General features: G+C 37.5%; 1 protein-coding gene across 10 annotated transcripts in view; it reads left to right on the plus strand.

The window, feature by feature from the left end:
* ANKS1B (ankyrin repeat and sterile alpha motif domain containing 1B) overlaps positions 1 to 14,679 on the plus strand; it is a 1,305,582-nt gene that overhangs the window by 607,645 nt on the left and 683,258 nt on the right. For all 10 annotated transcript variants that reach the window (XR_004439654.1, XM_033220935.1, XM_033220933.1 and 7 more), the window contains exon 12: positions 3,667 to 3,847. Coding sequence is in view for 9 of the 10 variants with exons in the window: in XM_033220935.1 (XP_033076826.1) it covers positions 3,667 to 3,847 (181 nt within the window). In the remaining variant the exon portion in view is untranslated. The remainder of the gene's footprint in view (positions 1 to 3,666; positions 3,848 to 14,679) is intronic.

Here is a 14,679-nt window from a genome sequence, read left to right on the forward strand (position 1 = left end):
ATTAAAAAGTGAGCATTGGGGGCCAGGTGTGGTGGCTCACACCTGTAATACCAGCACATTGGGAGGACGAGGCAGGCAGATCACTTGAGGCCAGAAGTTCAAGACCAGCCTCACCAACATGGCAAAACCCCATCTCTACTAAAAATACAGAAATTAGCCAGACATAGTGATGCTTGCCTGTAATTCCAGCTACTCAAGACACTGAGGCACAAGAATCGCTTGAACCCAGGAGGGAGAGGTTGCATTTAGCTGGGATCATGCCACTGCACTCCAGCCTGGGTGACAGAGACCAGAGACTCCGTCTCAAAAAAAAAAAAAAAGAAAAGAAAAGTGAACAGACACTGCTCAAAAGAAGACATACATGCAGCCAACAATTATATGAAAAAAAGTGCTACATCATTGATCATTAGAGTAATTCAAACCAAAACCACAATGAGATACCGTCTCACATCAGTTCAGAATGGCTATTATTAAAAAATCAAAAAATAACACATGCTGGGAAGGTTGTGGAGAAAAAGCCACACTTATACACTACTGGGAGGAATGTAAATTAGTTCAACCATTGTGGAAGAGAGTGTGGTGATTCTTCAAAGACCTAAAGTCAGAAATACCATTCAATACAGCAGTCCCATTACTGCATATATACCCAAAAGGACATAAATCATTCTATTACAAAGACACATCATGCATATGTTCATTGCAGCACTATTCACAATAGAAAAGACATGGAATCAACCTCAATGCTCACCAATGATAGACTAGATAAAGAAAATGTGGTACATATATGCCATGGAATATTATGCAGCCATAAAAAGAATGAGATCATGTCCTTTGCAGGGACATAGATGGAGCTGGAGGCTGTTATCCTGAGTGAACTAATGCAGGGGCAGAAAATCAAATGCCACATATTCTCACTCATCTCTGGGAGCTAAATGATGAGAACACATGGACACATAGAGGGGAACAACACACACTGGGGCCTATCAGATGGTGGAGGGTGAGAGGAGGGAGAGGATCAGGAAAAATAACTAATGGGTACTAGGCTTAGTACCTGGGTGATAAAAATATATTCAACAAACCCCCATGACACACCTTTACCTATGTAACAAACCTGCACATGTGCCCCCGAACTTAAAATAAAAATATAGAAAAGGGAGGTTCACTTTAACATCTCATAAAACCAATGTGAGTTTTATGACTTTCCTTCATCTTTCAACTACATCATCTGGGGAGTAAGAGAGGAATAGAAAAAGCTCCCTTCTACTAATATTGTATTTGCTGAGAATTAGTCACATGGCCCAACCCAAATGCAAGTCGGGCTGGGAAATAAAAGGAAACCTATAGTTATGGTTTTATTGAGCACTAAATTGACATGTGAAACAATTCCATAGAACAGGAGTGGACAAACATTTTCTTTAAAAATCCAGACATAATAAATATTTCAGGTGTTGTGGAAAATATGACCTGTGTTGCAGCTACTGAACTCTGCAATTAAAGTACGAGGACAGTCATAGACCACAATTAAATGAGGGAGCAATGGGTGCAGTTTTGTTGCAATAAAACTTCATTTTTAGAAATAGGAAGAAGGCCAGATTTGAGCCACAGGCCATAGTTTGCTGACCCTTGCCTTAGAGCATGACTAAGTATAAAGCTTCTAATTTTTCATCACCCTTACTGCTATATGATACTGAAGCATAATCATTGGATTGGTTGTCTCTTCTTCGAAGCCTCATGTGCCATCCATCCTCCCACCTCAAGTCTATATTCATACGGAAAACAGGGACAATGTCTTACTTGTTTTATTCCTATCATGGTGTTTACATGCATGATATCTGCAGTTTAGTATATGTTCAGCAAATATTTGTGGAATGAATTAATATTGCAGAAAATAGCTTGTTTATTTTCATGATTGCATAAAACATTGTGTTTTTAAAGCAGTTAGAACCATGGGTGGTCAGGATTCAGAAACATGTATTTAAGAAACATTTAGAAGTGGAGGAATCATATATATCATTTGGCTTGACCTTTATAAAATTTATGAGAAGAAATAAAGAAATGTGGTCCATTGCCTACACATAAAGTGAAACAAAAGCACAACACAATAAAACGAAGCCTAGAATGATGGGCTCCATTGGAGCCAGGGCTATAGCTCATGCCTTTCTAATTGCTGTTATAGAATGTAGTGGAAAGGACACTGAATATGAAATTGAGATTCAGTAGTCCCAAGAAGAGACATTTCATGAGAAACCAAGGCTGACATTAAACACTGATCTTTTGTACTTCAAAAGCAACTGAGTCCTCTCTGGGTGCTAATTTGAATTCTATTACTGAGTTGATGTGTCATAATAAAAAATGACTTGCACTCTCTTGCATAACAATATTTATACCCCTCAATGTCTTTCATAAAACGTTTGGTGAAATATTGGTGAAAGAATAAATCATATTGTGATAATTTACACACCTTATTTTTTTTTAAATCTCTATACTGTGCAGACATTTTCCATATGATTGTCTATTTTAGGTTATAGACTAAATGATATCTACTTGGAAAAAAATGATAAGCTGGAAGAGACAGCAACTTGAATATTTTGCAGGAAAATACGGAGTACAGTGATTAACACGTATTTGAGGGTAACAAAAACATTAGTAAACCAAAAGTTAATTGTACTTTGGAGAAAGTAAAGTATAATAAACTTTACCTTATTATAAAAGGTTTACACTTGATCTCTTGTAATTATTGTAAGAGATGTTTAATATTTCAGTAATATAAACTAAAAAATAAAAAGTAAGAAAGTTTGTGTTGGTTCCTGGGAAAAAACATACACATTTGAGAGCCAAAAAACTGCAGTTTTTCTGAAGGACAATGTTAGAAGCTCTGCTAGGCAAGAAAAAAAAAGTGAATATAATTAAAATTATGGAGAAAAAAACTCAGAAAATTGCTATAGGGAGTAATTCATTACTGACAAAGGGTATAGATTATATCTGCTATTACTCCATGATTTTAACTTTTATGTTTAAATTGACTTTTCTTGCTATTTGGGGATTAATTAAAATTCTTAAAAAAGAAAATCAAAGTTCACTACAAATACCAAGCATATTCTTAAATCCTAGAAAATGTTCCATATAACTTTAAAATAAATTCTGATGATGAAATTCCAGCATCTTGTACTTGGGAACAATATCTAACAATATGCCACCAATTCCTTGGACTATTTAAAGAATAAAAAAATTGAACTGCCTTAATTATTCTTCAATGTTATAAGGGCCCTTTTATTATTAGATTCTATATCCTCTGGGTCTGGCAAATGCCAGATGCTTAATAAATGTTAGTTGAATGAAAGGTGACTTAAAATTGCAACTTTCAAAATTGATTACCAAGAGAAATTCTGTGTACTATATTTTTACAATCTTCTGGGGAAAGCAAATGAAAAGCCTAACCTATCACATCAACTATGCCATAATATTTTCTCATTAAATAATTTTTTATTATTGAATTCATCAAGTAATTATTTAATGTATCTCTGTAAAGCACAATTATGTTTTAAGTATAAAACCCAGATAGTTTTTAACTGAAAAAAAATTATCACTTAGATTAAATTGATGGGGAGATTGGGCTGAAGATGAACATGATCATATTAATACTGTCATCATGCTCATTTATTTTAGCCTAAACAGCGAACATCCATTGTGTCTTCTCTGGATTTTCACCGAATGAATCACAACCAAGAATATTTTGAAATCAACACATCTACAGGGTGCACAAGCTTTACTGCCAGCCCTCCTGCTAGTCCACCCACCTCTTCTGTGGGAACCACAGAAGTCAAGAATGAGGGAACTAACCATACAGGTAAAGCAGTTCACTTTATGCAGCTGTATTTTTTATTTTAAGACTGAAGTCTTTATGAGTTAGAGGAATTAGGAGGAGTCTTTGTACAAATTGCATTGTGTTTTTAGTTCACCTCCATGTGTGGCAATGTAGGGCTTGAAGATTTTTGTCAATGTGGCTATAATATTCTTTTTGAATACATGGATGGCTTCTTGGTGTTAGATATTAAAGATGATGATTTAATGTGATCATAGTAGTAAAAATACCAGGGACATAGAAATGCTCTTCCACTGCCATTTACTCCTCACCACACAGTGGTATCAACTAATCAACACACAACATCATTAAGATCTGCTTTGAAGCCAGAGAACTTATATCAAGAATGTCTGGTAAGAAGGAATTGTACAATGTGGCCTAGGCTGGCTTTCAACCTATTTAAACCACAGTGAACTTGCAGAGGAAGTGTGTTGGGGCAGAAAATGCTGGGTGTAAGGGTAAGATTAAGAAAAGTAACACCACCCACTAGTAAAACATACGTTGTTCCATGCAGTCAGATTTGCAAAGCTTTCTTTATTTGGGGGACAAGGAGCTAACTCCTGGTAAGGCCAAGGGACATATTAGAAATAAGAGAAGTGGGACTGAAAGAGTATCCTCCCCTGCCATATAATTTACAATAAGGGTTAAAGACAAATACAATATAGAGACAAATTTCTTAATTTTAAATGTTTTATCTGGAAATCAAGAATTACAATTTGTGGCATACTCAGAGGTTGGATGGTCTTCATTATGTCCAAGAACAGACGGTTAGAGGTTTTACAAAAAAAGGGAAATGTTACATATTGCTCTTTGAGGAAGTTCACTGGCACTAATAATATGTTGGTGAGCTGGCAAGTTTTGATTGGTAAGTGATGACTATGGGTAAAATGATTCTCAGAGTTGCAGCAGGTTGTTTCAGTAGCTATTAGATAAAAGTGGTTTCAGGTTACAGCAGGCAGCTTCAGCAGCCAAGCTTACAGGGAATTCCATTCTTGGAACAGTGTTATGTGCCCTAGATGCCTTCTCCCCTTAACCTCTCAACTGTTTCAGTTGGATATAACAAGAATGACCCAATTCATATTACCAATTTTCATGTAAGTAAACAGTTACTTTCCTTCCAAGAGACATGATTCAAAACCCAGTAGATAGAATTAATTTAAATTTTAGAATAATGAAGTGTGGTCTGTGTGAGTATTCCATATAATCTTTGTTCACAGTGAGTGTATGAGTATATATGTATGCTCATATACCTACTTAAGTCCTTTAATCTGATTCTGTGTTTAAAAGCAGTAACACAACATTCCAGAAATATAGTCAGAGAATTACTTTCCCCTAGGAATGAAGCTAAGATTTTAAAAACAATGACTAATGGTAATGATAAGATTGATATTCTATGGAAGTTATAATCCAGACTTTCATGGAAGCCAGGGTGATATTTATAAAATATAAATCAAATCATGTCATTACCACACTTAAAATGTTCCCATGTCTTCTCATCACACTTAGAATAAAATCCAACTCCTTACCATATCCAGCGATGCCTAATTTAGCCTGGTTCTTGACCAGCTCTGTAACTTGACTGAACTCATCCTGGACCATACTGGCCTTCTTTGCTGAACATTCTGGCCCTGGGGCTTTTGCACTTTAGTTCCTTCTGCCTAAAATCTCTGCCTTAAAATTTTCATGTGTCTAAGTGTCATTTAGGTTTTGGTTCAAATGCACTTCTTCATAGAGGCCTTCCCATACCACCCTATCTCAAGTAGATATCCTCAATATGATGAGAATTATAATAATAAAAATGTGAAAATAATCATAATAAATACTTAAATGACACTATGTGTCAGGAACTGTTTTAGGCATTTTATGTATATCAATTCATTTACACCTCATGACTGTCATATAAATTTGGTATTATCTGTAGATAAGGAAATACACAAAGAATGTAAATAACTAAATAACAGCCCATAATGACAGAGCTGGAAAAAGCTCTGGTATGAACTCAAACCTGGTGCTAGAGTTCATGTTTTTAACTACTTTTCTATATCACTCTAGTCACTTCTATCAAATCATCCCATTTTCTTTTATCCATAGCCTTATTTCCTATATAAAGTTATATTGATTACTTCTTTAGTTATTTATTATCTTCTCTCTAGAATGTAAGCTGCAATAGGTTGGTCTCTGGCCCATTGTACTCACTGAGGTCAGACTGCCAAAGTTTGATTACTAACTGTGAAACTGAGCCTTTTACCTAGCTATGAGACTTGATCTCTTTATGCTATAGTTTTCTTACTATAGAATTAGATTAACAATGAATTAATTACATTAACTTATCCTGTAGTGTGGTGATGCATGTAAAGTGATTAACACAGTGCCTGGCACATAGTTAGTGCTCAATAAATGTTAGTAACTATTAGTGGTAGTAGCAATAACTATGATATTAACATAATCCTTTGTATTCTACATCAAGCCTAGCATTCATTCAGTGAGCATTAAAATATATTGTCTGCTGTGTACTAGATACAGTTTTATAGGACAGGAGAGATGAGATGTGATTTGTAAAAACAAAAAATAGTGATATGTGGACCTGGGAAGGGTTCTGGGCATATAATTATTATTCAAACAATATTTATTTGAATGACTACTTCCAGATTTACAGTCCTAAAATGGGCAATAACAGATGCTTTGATACTTGCCTTTCAGAATGGCTTTCTTGGTTTTGTTTTAGTTGGTACGTTGTTTTGGGGATGATCGGTTTTCTGAATATTTTTCAACAGGTAAAAATCTGTTTTCAACAATTTTTTCTGTCTCAGGTGGATAGAAATATTACCTTTACCCCTTTATTATTTTAATTAAAAGCAACAGAAATTTAGGTCTGGTACCAAAACCCTGGCGCCTTTTCTCCACTCTGACACTGACCACTAGAAGCAGAGGATCAGAACAAACACATTTTGCTGCTGCCAGGAGTTCAGTGGCATCATCCGAAATGTGAGGAGAAATTGTAATCATCAGGATATTTTCAGGTTTCTGACCTTTAAACAGAACTGAAATCTAACCTTTTAACAGTTGAAATGGTTTCCAATAGCATGTTACAGTGGTTTTCTAAGGTAATATATCACCTCCACATTACATAAACAATTTTAGGATAGACTGATATTTAGTAATAATGTGAAAGCACAGTTTATTTTGCTTTACATTAAAAAGGAAAACTTGTAAGCAAGGCATTTGTCTACTCGCAAAAGTAGCATTTTATTAGCTTACACTTATTTAATTTGTTATACTTTAAAGACATTGCTGGCCGGGCGCGGTGGCTCAAGCCTGTAATCCCAGCACTTTGGGAGGCCGAGGCGGGTGGATCACGAGGTCAGGAGATCGAGACCCTCCTGGCTAACACGGTGAAACCCCGTCTCTACTAAAAGTACAAAAAACTAGCCGGGCGCGGTGGCGGGTGCCTGTAGTCCCAGCTACTCGGAGGCTGAGGCGGGAGAATGGCGGGAACCCGGGAGGCGGAGCTTGCAGTGAGCCGAGATCGCACCACTGCACTCCAGCCTGGGCGACACAGCGAGACTCCGCTCTCAAAAAAAAAAAAGACATTGCCACTGGGTATATGTTTAAAGAGAATGAGTTCAAGAGTCAGTTCCATCACTGATTTGCTAGATATTTTCCATCAAAACCTTTAACTTTTCTGATATTTAATTTGCTCCTCTGAAAATGGAAATAGTAGCTACTCTTTAGGTATTTGTAGCAATAAATGAGTTTATGTGAATACATTTTGTAAACCTTGGCAACTAATATTATTATTTAATATTATCACAGTTATTGCTTAATATTACTTTTGTTTTTAAATATTATTATTTGAAATCTGTAGTAGCTTTAAGATAGAGGAGCCTATTGTAAGTCTGTAGAAGGTATGCCAAGGTAGCTGACCAAGCTTATGCCAAGATAGCTGACCTTTTCTTGACTTAGAAGTATAATTTAAATTTACTGATTAATCTACATTTCATTTTATAAATGACTGCATGCACAAAAAATTAATCTTGACCAAAATGGCATTTAATAGAACAAAGACTAATACATCTTCAAAACTAAATCATATGCTGCAAAACACTTTTAAGTGAACCAATGAATTTATTATAACAGAGGGCCATTTAAAAAGTAGCTTGAATTGTGATTAAAGCTTCAACTTGTGAATCATCAAAAAAGGTTGTTAGAATTAAAAAGCTTTGGTGTTATACTGTCTGGGGAATGATATAAATAGGTTTACATTTAACTAGAAAGATCACTCTAGTATTAATATGTAGTAGATTTGAGATGAAATGACATTGGAGAAGGGGAGAAATAGTTTCATAGCAAAGGGAAAATGTAAATTGGTTTAAGAGATACAAGAAAAGAGTAATTAACAAGACATGGTAATTGGATGTGCAAAGATGAGGGGAAATATTTCAAGGAGGGCTCTAAGTTTCTAGCTTAAGCTGATGAGTGGAAGGTGGATGCTATTCCTTGAAATGTAGACTATTTGTAGGTAAGAAGAGAGGGTGAGGGATAGATTATGTAAGGCCTAATAAGCCATTTCAGGACTTTGGCTTTAACCCAGAGTGATTTTACTTAGAGCCTGTTCAGGTCTTTCAGAAGAAAAGTCACATGATCTAACTTCTATTTTATGAGGATTAATATGGCTATAATGTTCATAATGGATGGGGAGAGGGAACCAGGGTGGATACAGGAAAGCCAGTTAGAAGGCAATTGCAGCATTGCAGTAAGAGAGGGAAAGCAGCTAAGATCAAAGGTGAATCAGCAGAGTTAGAAATGGAGAGATGTTGGACATATTTTTAAGGCAGATCCAGTGGAATTTCATGGTGGAGTGGACATGGTATATGAGAAAATGAGAAGAATTAAGGATGACTCCAAAACTTTTCTCCTTAACAACTATAAGAATGAATTTCCTATCATTTGACATACAAGAGGTTTTGGGAAGAGGAGGTTTGGTAAACAGCGAGAAATACCAGGAGTTAATTTTAAGTTTGAGATGCCTACTGAATATCTGAATAGATGTGTCGAGTAGGCAGCAGAAGGTCCAGTCTGCAGATATAAATGTGAACGTCGTCATTATACAGATGATATGCAGCATATGTAGAGGAAGAAGACCAATAACTGAGCTTGAGGAAGGATGGAATGAAAGGCAGCACCAGCAAGGAAGGCTGAGAAGGAGCAACCTGTGAGATAGAAGGAAAACTTTTGGTGAGTGTCTTGTTCTGAAATCAGGTGAAGGAAGTTATTAAGAAGGAAAGAGTGATCAACTCTGTCAAATATAGCTGATAAGTTGAGTAGGATGAGGACTAAGTTAGAATAGGTTCATGGATTTAACAATATTGGGGGGGTCACTGCTGACCTTGACAAGAGGAATTTAGTTGGAAATGACAGAGCCTCATGTGGTGGTTTTAAGGGAGAATGGGAGGAGAGGACTTACAGTAATGATAGACCACTCTTGAAGGAATTTCTTCACAGGGGAATTTTTAAGTTATGATGGAGGAGAAAGAGGGGATGATGATTTCTATTATTAACCAAGTGGAGAGATTGGTTTTGGAGAGGAGCATGAATAACAGGATGTTTGGTTGTGGGTGCAAATACTGGCAGGAGATCCATGTGGTGGGAATCTGGGAAAGATCTCTTCTGATAGTTTTCATTTTTTCTGCAAAGTAGAGAGCAGCAGCTTCAGTTGAAAACAGAGACAACGAAGGAAGTGTAGAGTTTGAGGACAGAGAAGACAGTGTGAAGTAGTTGTTTAGGAAAAACAGTGAGTGGACAAAGGAGGTATATGATGTGATCACCTGGCAGCATTAAAGGCCTATTTAAGCTTTGTGTTCATGCATTTAGAATTAGATTATCCAATGTGGTTCTGTGTTTTTCTCTAGCCTATGTCAGCTGGAGGATGCAGGTGCAGAGTATTTGGAGAGTTGAATTTTGCATAGGTTGTGGTTTTGCTAAATGGGTATTTTGAAATGATTGAAGAGCAAAGGAAGTATAAATGCAAGGGAGTGTAATATTTAACCATAGACTTCAAGATGAAGAGGGAAGTGAAAGAGAACAAGGAGATAATTAACACTGAAAAATCAGTGAGATCTTAGGATTGGAGATTCCAGTGGGGTCAAAGTATTGCTGGAGTCAATGTATTAAAGAAGAGGGCTGGAAAAATAGTTGAATTCAAAGAATGGGATGCATATGGAACCAGGAATGACTATAATTATTGGCAATCATCTTAAGACCATGGGAGTGAACAGCTGAGTTAGCCTCTCCTCTATCAACACAGTCTTAAATACTACAATTAAGTCAGTACAACAATTTCCTGGAAGAAATGTTTGATACATCTAAAGACATAACATTTACTCTGCTCATAATATTTAATCTTTCATTTTGTTTAACATATTATGATATAGATCACCTTTATCTGAGTTCACGTCTTCTATACTTTGTCCCACTCTTCCTTGAGGTGCCAAGACTCCTCATGTCATCCCCTGGCTGCCCAAGTCTCCCTGAGAGAGGTGTTTCATTCAAGTCAACTTCCCTAAGGGACTCTCTCTGGACATGGCCACTATGTGTCTCATTCTGATGTGAAAATTTTGAATGACCTGAGAGCCCGTCTGCTAAGATATTTCAATCTCTTGGGTACCCTTAATGGTTGCCAGTGTGTTCTTCTTTCCGCGGGTAACAGTTCTTTTTAAAATAGAGATGGTGAGGAGTGGTAGAATTCTGATCTATGTTAAAGGTAGAGCTATCTATCTATCTATCTATCTATCTATCTATCATCTATCTATCATCTGTCTATTGAGCTATCAATCTATCTACATATATATTTAGATGAATTGGATGTAGGATATAAGAAAATAAAAGGGACCAAAGATGTAATTCAAAGATATCTGGTGTTTTAACCTTTGGAAAGATGGAGTTGATATTAATGGAGATGGGGAAATCTCAGTTTTGAACATTTTAATTTGAAATTTTGTTGGATATTCAAGTATGTATGTAGATAGTTGAGATAATGATTTTTTTTTTCAGTGAGGGAGGGTAGGGTGGGAGGAAGCCATGTAGTAATTTTATGTTTATCAGAAGTAAAGAGTATCCATTTTAAAAGACTGAAAAATAGGACCTTAGCCTACCGTGAGTGAATTATGAGTTCTGAACTCTGGATAGTTGTATTGTGAACTGCTGAGGAAAAGAAGCTGAGCATCACCAGTAATAACAGGTGTTCTCTATCTTTATAGAAAACTGTGTCCACAAAGTTGTTTCCATATGAAGAATTTTGTGCATTAGCGCTTTCTCAAGGGTACCTGCTAAGCAAGTCAACTACTCTGGGTAACTAATTATCTCCAGTTTTGTTAGTAGTTTCAAACCATCACCTCCTGTGGGAGAAAACTGATGGGAGGAGAAAATCTAAAAGGAGTAAAGTGGAAAAGTGCTTCTTTCCAAGTGGGAGAAATAACAAAAACAAAAGCCTGTAAGTGCTTAGCAGCATAGGATGCTTTTCTGCAAAGGAGAGAAAACACTAGAGGAGAACTAAAATTAGAATGGAGAGGGTGGTATAGGCCTGTCACACTGATCAGGGATTGCCAGAAAGGCAAATGAAGGCCTGCGTTTTAATTAGCTCACACGGCCTGGAAATAGACCCCCTGAAGCTGAGACATCATTATTACAGCAGCCACTGGACACAGGCAGCTGAGGGAGGCTTTGGCCTCCAGCCGATAGGAAGGCCAGGAACAGGCTGCTGAGATGACCTCTCAACTCCAAGCTAAGATTCGGGGCGAGCTGATATGGAGAAAGTAAAGGGTTAGAGAGAATGATGTGTGATTATATCTTTGGGTCCTATTTTCCTAAAAATATATACATTAAATATACTAGCTGAGTTATTGATTGGTAAATTCAGTACTTTCAATAGACCAGGATTTTAGGTACCCTAGAGGCAAGTATTTTTATATCAAATGCTATATATAGATGTAATGGTAAATTATATTCTTGTCACTTCTCGATAAATCATGAAATGTGTCTCCTGTACTTTTTCCTGTTTTCCTTGCGGTGTCACATGACTTTCACCCAGTGCTTTTGTGACAAATTGTACATCAGGTAGAAGGCAAGGTACAGGTTACGAGATGCTTGATGAAAAAAGTTGACTGCTTTTCAGCACTTAAAATTATGAAAATATGTAGTTAGATAATGGGGTGATGTTACTTAGCTAGTGCATGGGACTTGTTACTCCAAATGAAATTAGTTGATATAATACTATTGGCTTACCTACGCAATATTAAATAAATATGTGTACTCAGGATGTGCCATTATGAGAAAGTGCTGTGAGAGACAAGCACTTTGTCCAAAAGACAAAGAGGAATTAAGTAGGCCAAGGTGGGGAGGGGAGATTATTCTTTAAAGAAGGAATAGCATATTTTTAAAAAATCCCTGTGGTAGAAATTAACATGAAACTGCAGGTCAGAGAGAAAGGAGAGAAATGACAGGAGTTGAAGCTGCAAGGGGAGTAAAAGCCCAATCAAACCCTTGTAGCTACCTTCAGGATTTTGGTGTTTATCCTAAGAGCAATGAGAAGTCATTGACAGGTGTTTTAAGCAAAGAGACATTATCTGATTTGCATTTTACTATCTGGTGGCTCTTATTTTCTCTGTGAACTAAGAGCAAGGCTGTCTTTGGAGAGTAACAAAAGAGGGCAAAGATGAGATATTTGAGGAGGATAGAGAAGGTTTGAGTTAGCTTTTTGTTCAAACTCCAAATGAATGAATGACTGGTACGTGGGGCCTGAGAGAAGCAGAGGAAAAGGGATAATAGGGAGTGGGCATCCCTTCCAGTATACCTGTGGCCTGCAGGTGATATCTTTAGGTCAAGACCATTCTGGCCAGATCCTGGAGCTCTTTCTGGCTGGTCACCTCAGCTCGCCTCGCACTGGTAAAGTGGTCCCTCTGAGTCTCTGCCAGGTCTGCCATCTGTCTGTCCTAGCCTCTGCAGCAGTCACCTCTTCCCTTGCCAAGCTGGCCCCAGGGCAGCCCAGTTGGCTTTCAGTCCAGCTTCCTGCTGAGGGCCCTTTCTGGAGGCTCCAGGTACCTCTGGATCTCATTCATAATTTAGGAATATAAGTGGGACTCAGAAAGATTTATCCCCAAGATCTTGCTAGTCCTTACCACAGGGAACTACCAAGTTTAATAGGATGTGGCCTTGCCCAGAATCTAGATGGGATTTAGAACCCAGAGCTCTCTTTTCTTATATTCACCTAATACCTATTTATTATGCTACATTCTTTCAAGGCCAGTGCCCAGAAAGGAAAGTTCCAGACACAAATGTAGAACTATTTCCCTATCCTCCCCATCTCATCCAGCCTTTTCCTTTTTGAAATTCTCCAGAAGCTGGTATGTCCTTTCTCTTCGGAATGGGCTTCCCTTTTGTCTGTACAATGGATCTTCATACATCATTCTGATTGGTCTAAAGCAGGACTCTGACTTTTAAGTCTATTAACTTGCTAACCCACCTTTTCTTCTGTGAGGGCATTAGGTATCCTGTCCAGCCCTGGAGGAGGAGCGGTTTCCAGTGAAACACAATTTGAGGATGGAAATATATCAAGTTCTTTAAAAAATACTATCCCTATTTCATTAAGCCAGTGCCACTAACTGCAAACGACATAAACACAATATATGCTTAATTAATGTAGCTTCATAAATGCTTAATACATGTGGGCATTATTACTTTTTTATTGCTGTTATTACTAAAGATCTAGGCAACAAGCAGAGCCTGGAATTTTAGAATTCCATACAAATTGCAGAGCACCCGGGTGCTATGAGTCCAGCCAGACACCAGAGTCTTAAATCCACAAAATTGCTTGGAACAAGCAGGTCAACCTGCCGATGAGCAGAGCTGAAAATTCCGTCTGCTCTGTGCCCCAGTTTTATGTATCCTGGGGTGGGAAGGTGTGTCACTGCTGGGGACAGGCAGAATCCTACAAGCACGAATCCTTCCAAAATTACAGCAGAGGCAAGGGAGCAGCAGTTTCAGAGAGATTTTGTGTTGAAAATCTGTTTTTGTTCAAAAATAATTAATTTTTTATTAACTCAATTTTGCTTTAACTTCTGTAATTGCACATGAAAATATAACAGATTTGTTAGCTGAAAATTTCTTTAAGATTCAAATTTATTGCTGTATATATCCTCTCTCTAATTATCTTGTCTATTTTAGTTTACTTGATAGTTTTTCTCTGCTGACTTTCTCGATCGACCAGGCTGTTTATATCTTTCGAAAAATATCCCTGCATATCAGTTATATTTGTGTGATATATGTGTGATCATTAAAGTTAAAAATAAAGCTGTGAGAGAAAAGCTTACGGTAATTGAAAAACTGAAACAAAAGGAGGAAAAGAGTATTTTGGTATTCCCAGGTGGGTGCTATGGAGAAAATCCCCTCCTTCCCCGCAGTTTTCAAACTGCGAGTCCTTTTTCTCTATTCAGATCTTCTATCTGTACAGTCTTCTTTGGGGAGAACATTTTCCCCTCTTGCTCTCTGCACTTGTCTATGTTGGATGGGTGCCTCGTGTGTTTACCTGGGCCCAGGCCCTTCAAACACAGGCTTCACTTGTAGGTGTCATGCCACAGTGAGCCAGCCTGTGACAGAACTTGTTCCAGACATTCTCCCCAGTTACTTCTACCTACTGGGTAGACGAATTGTTCTTTGCCTCTCCAGCTCTGGACTCTAGTGATCTCAACTCTTCAAATCTATCATTGGCAGGATTCTAAGAAGGCTGTGATCCTGCTCCCTGTCTCCATGCCTTTGTGTAAGCT

The sequence above is a fragment of the Trachypithecus francoisi genome, unplaced genomic scaffold, assembly GCF_009764315.1.
Source record: "Trachypithecus francoisi isolate TF-2019V2 unplaced genomic scaffold, Tfra_2.0 Lachesis_group11, whole genome shotgun sequence".
NCBI classification, from domain to species: domain Eukaryota; kingdom Metazoa; phylum Chordata; class Mammalia; order Primates; family Cercopithecidae; genus Trachypithecus; species Trachypithecus francoisi.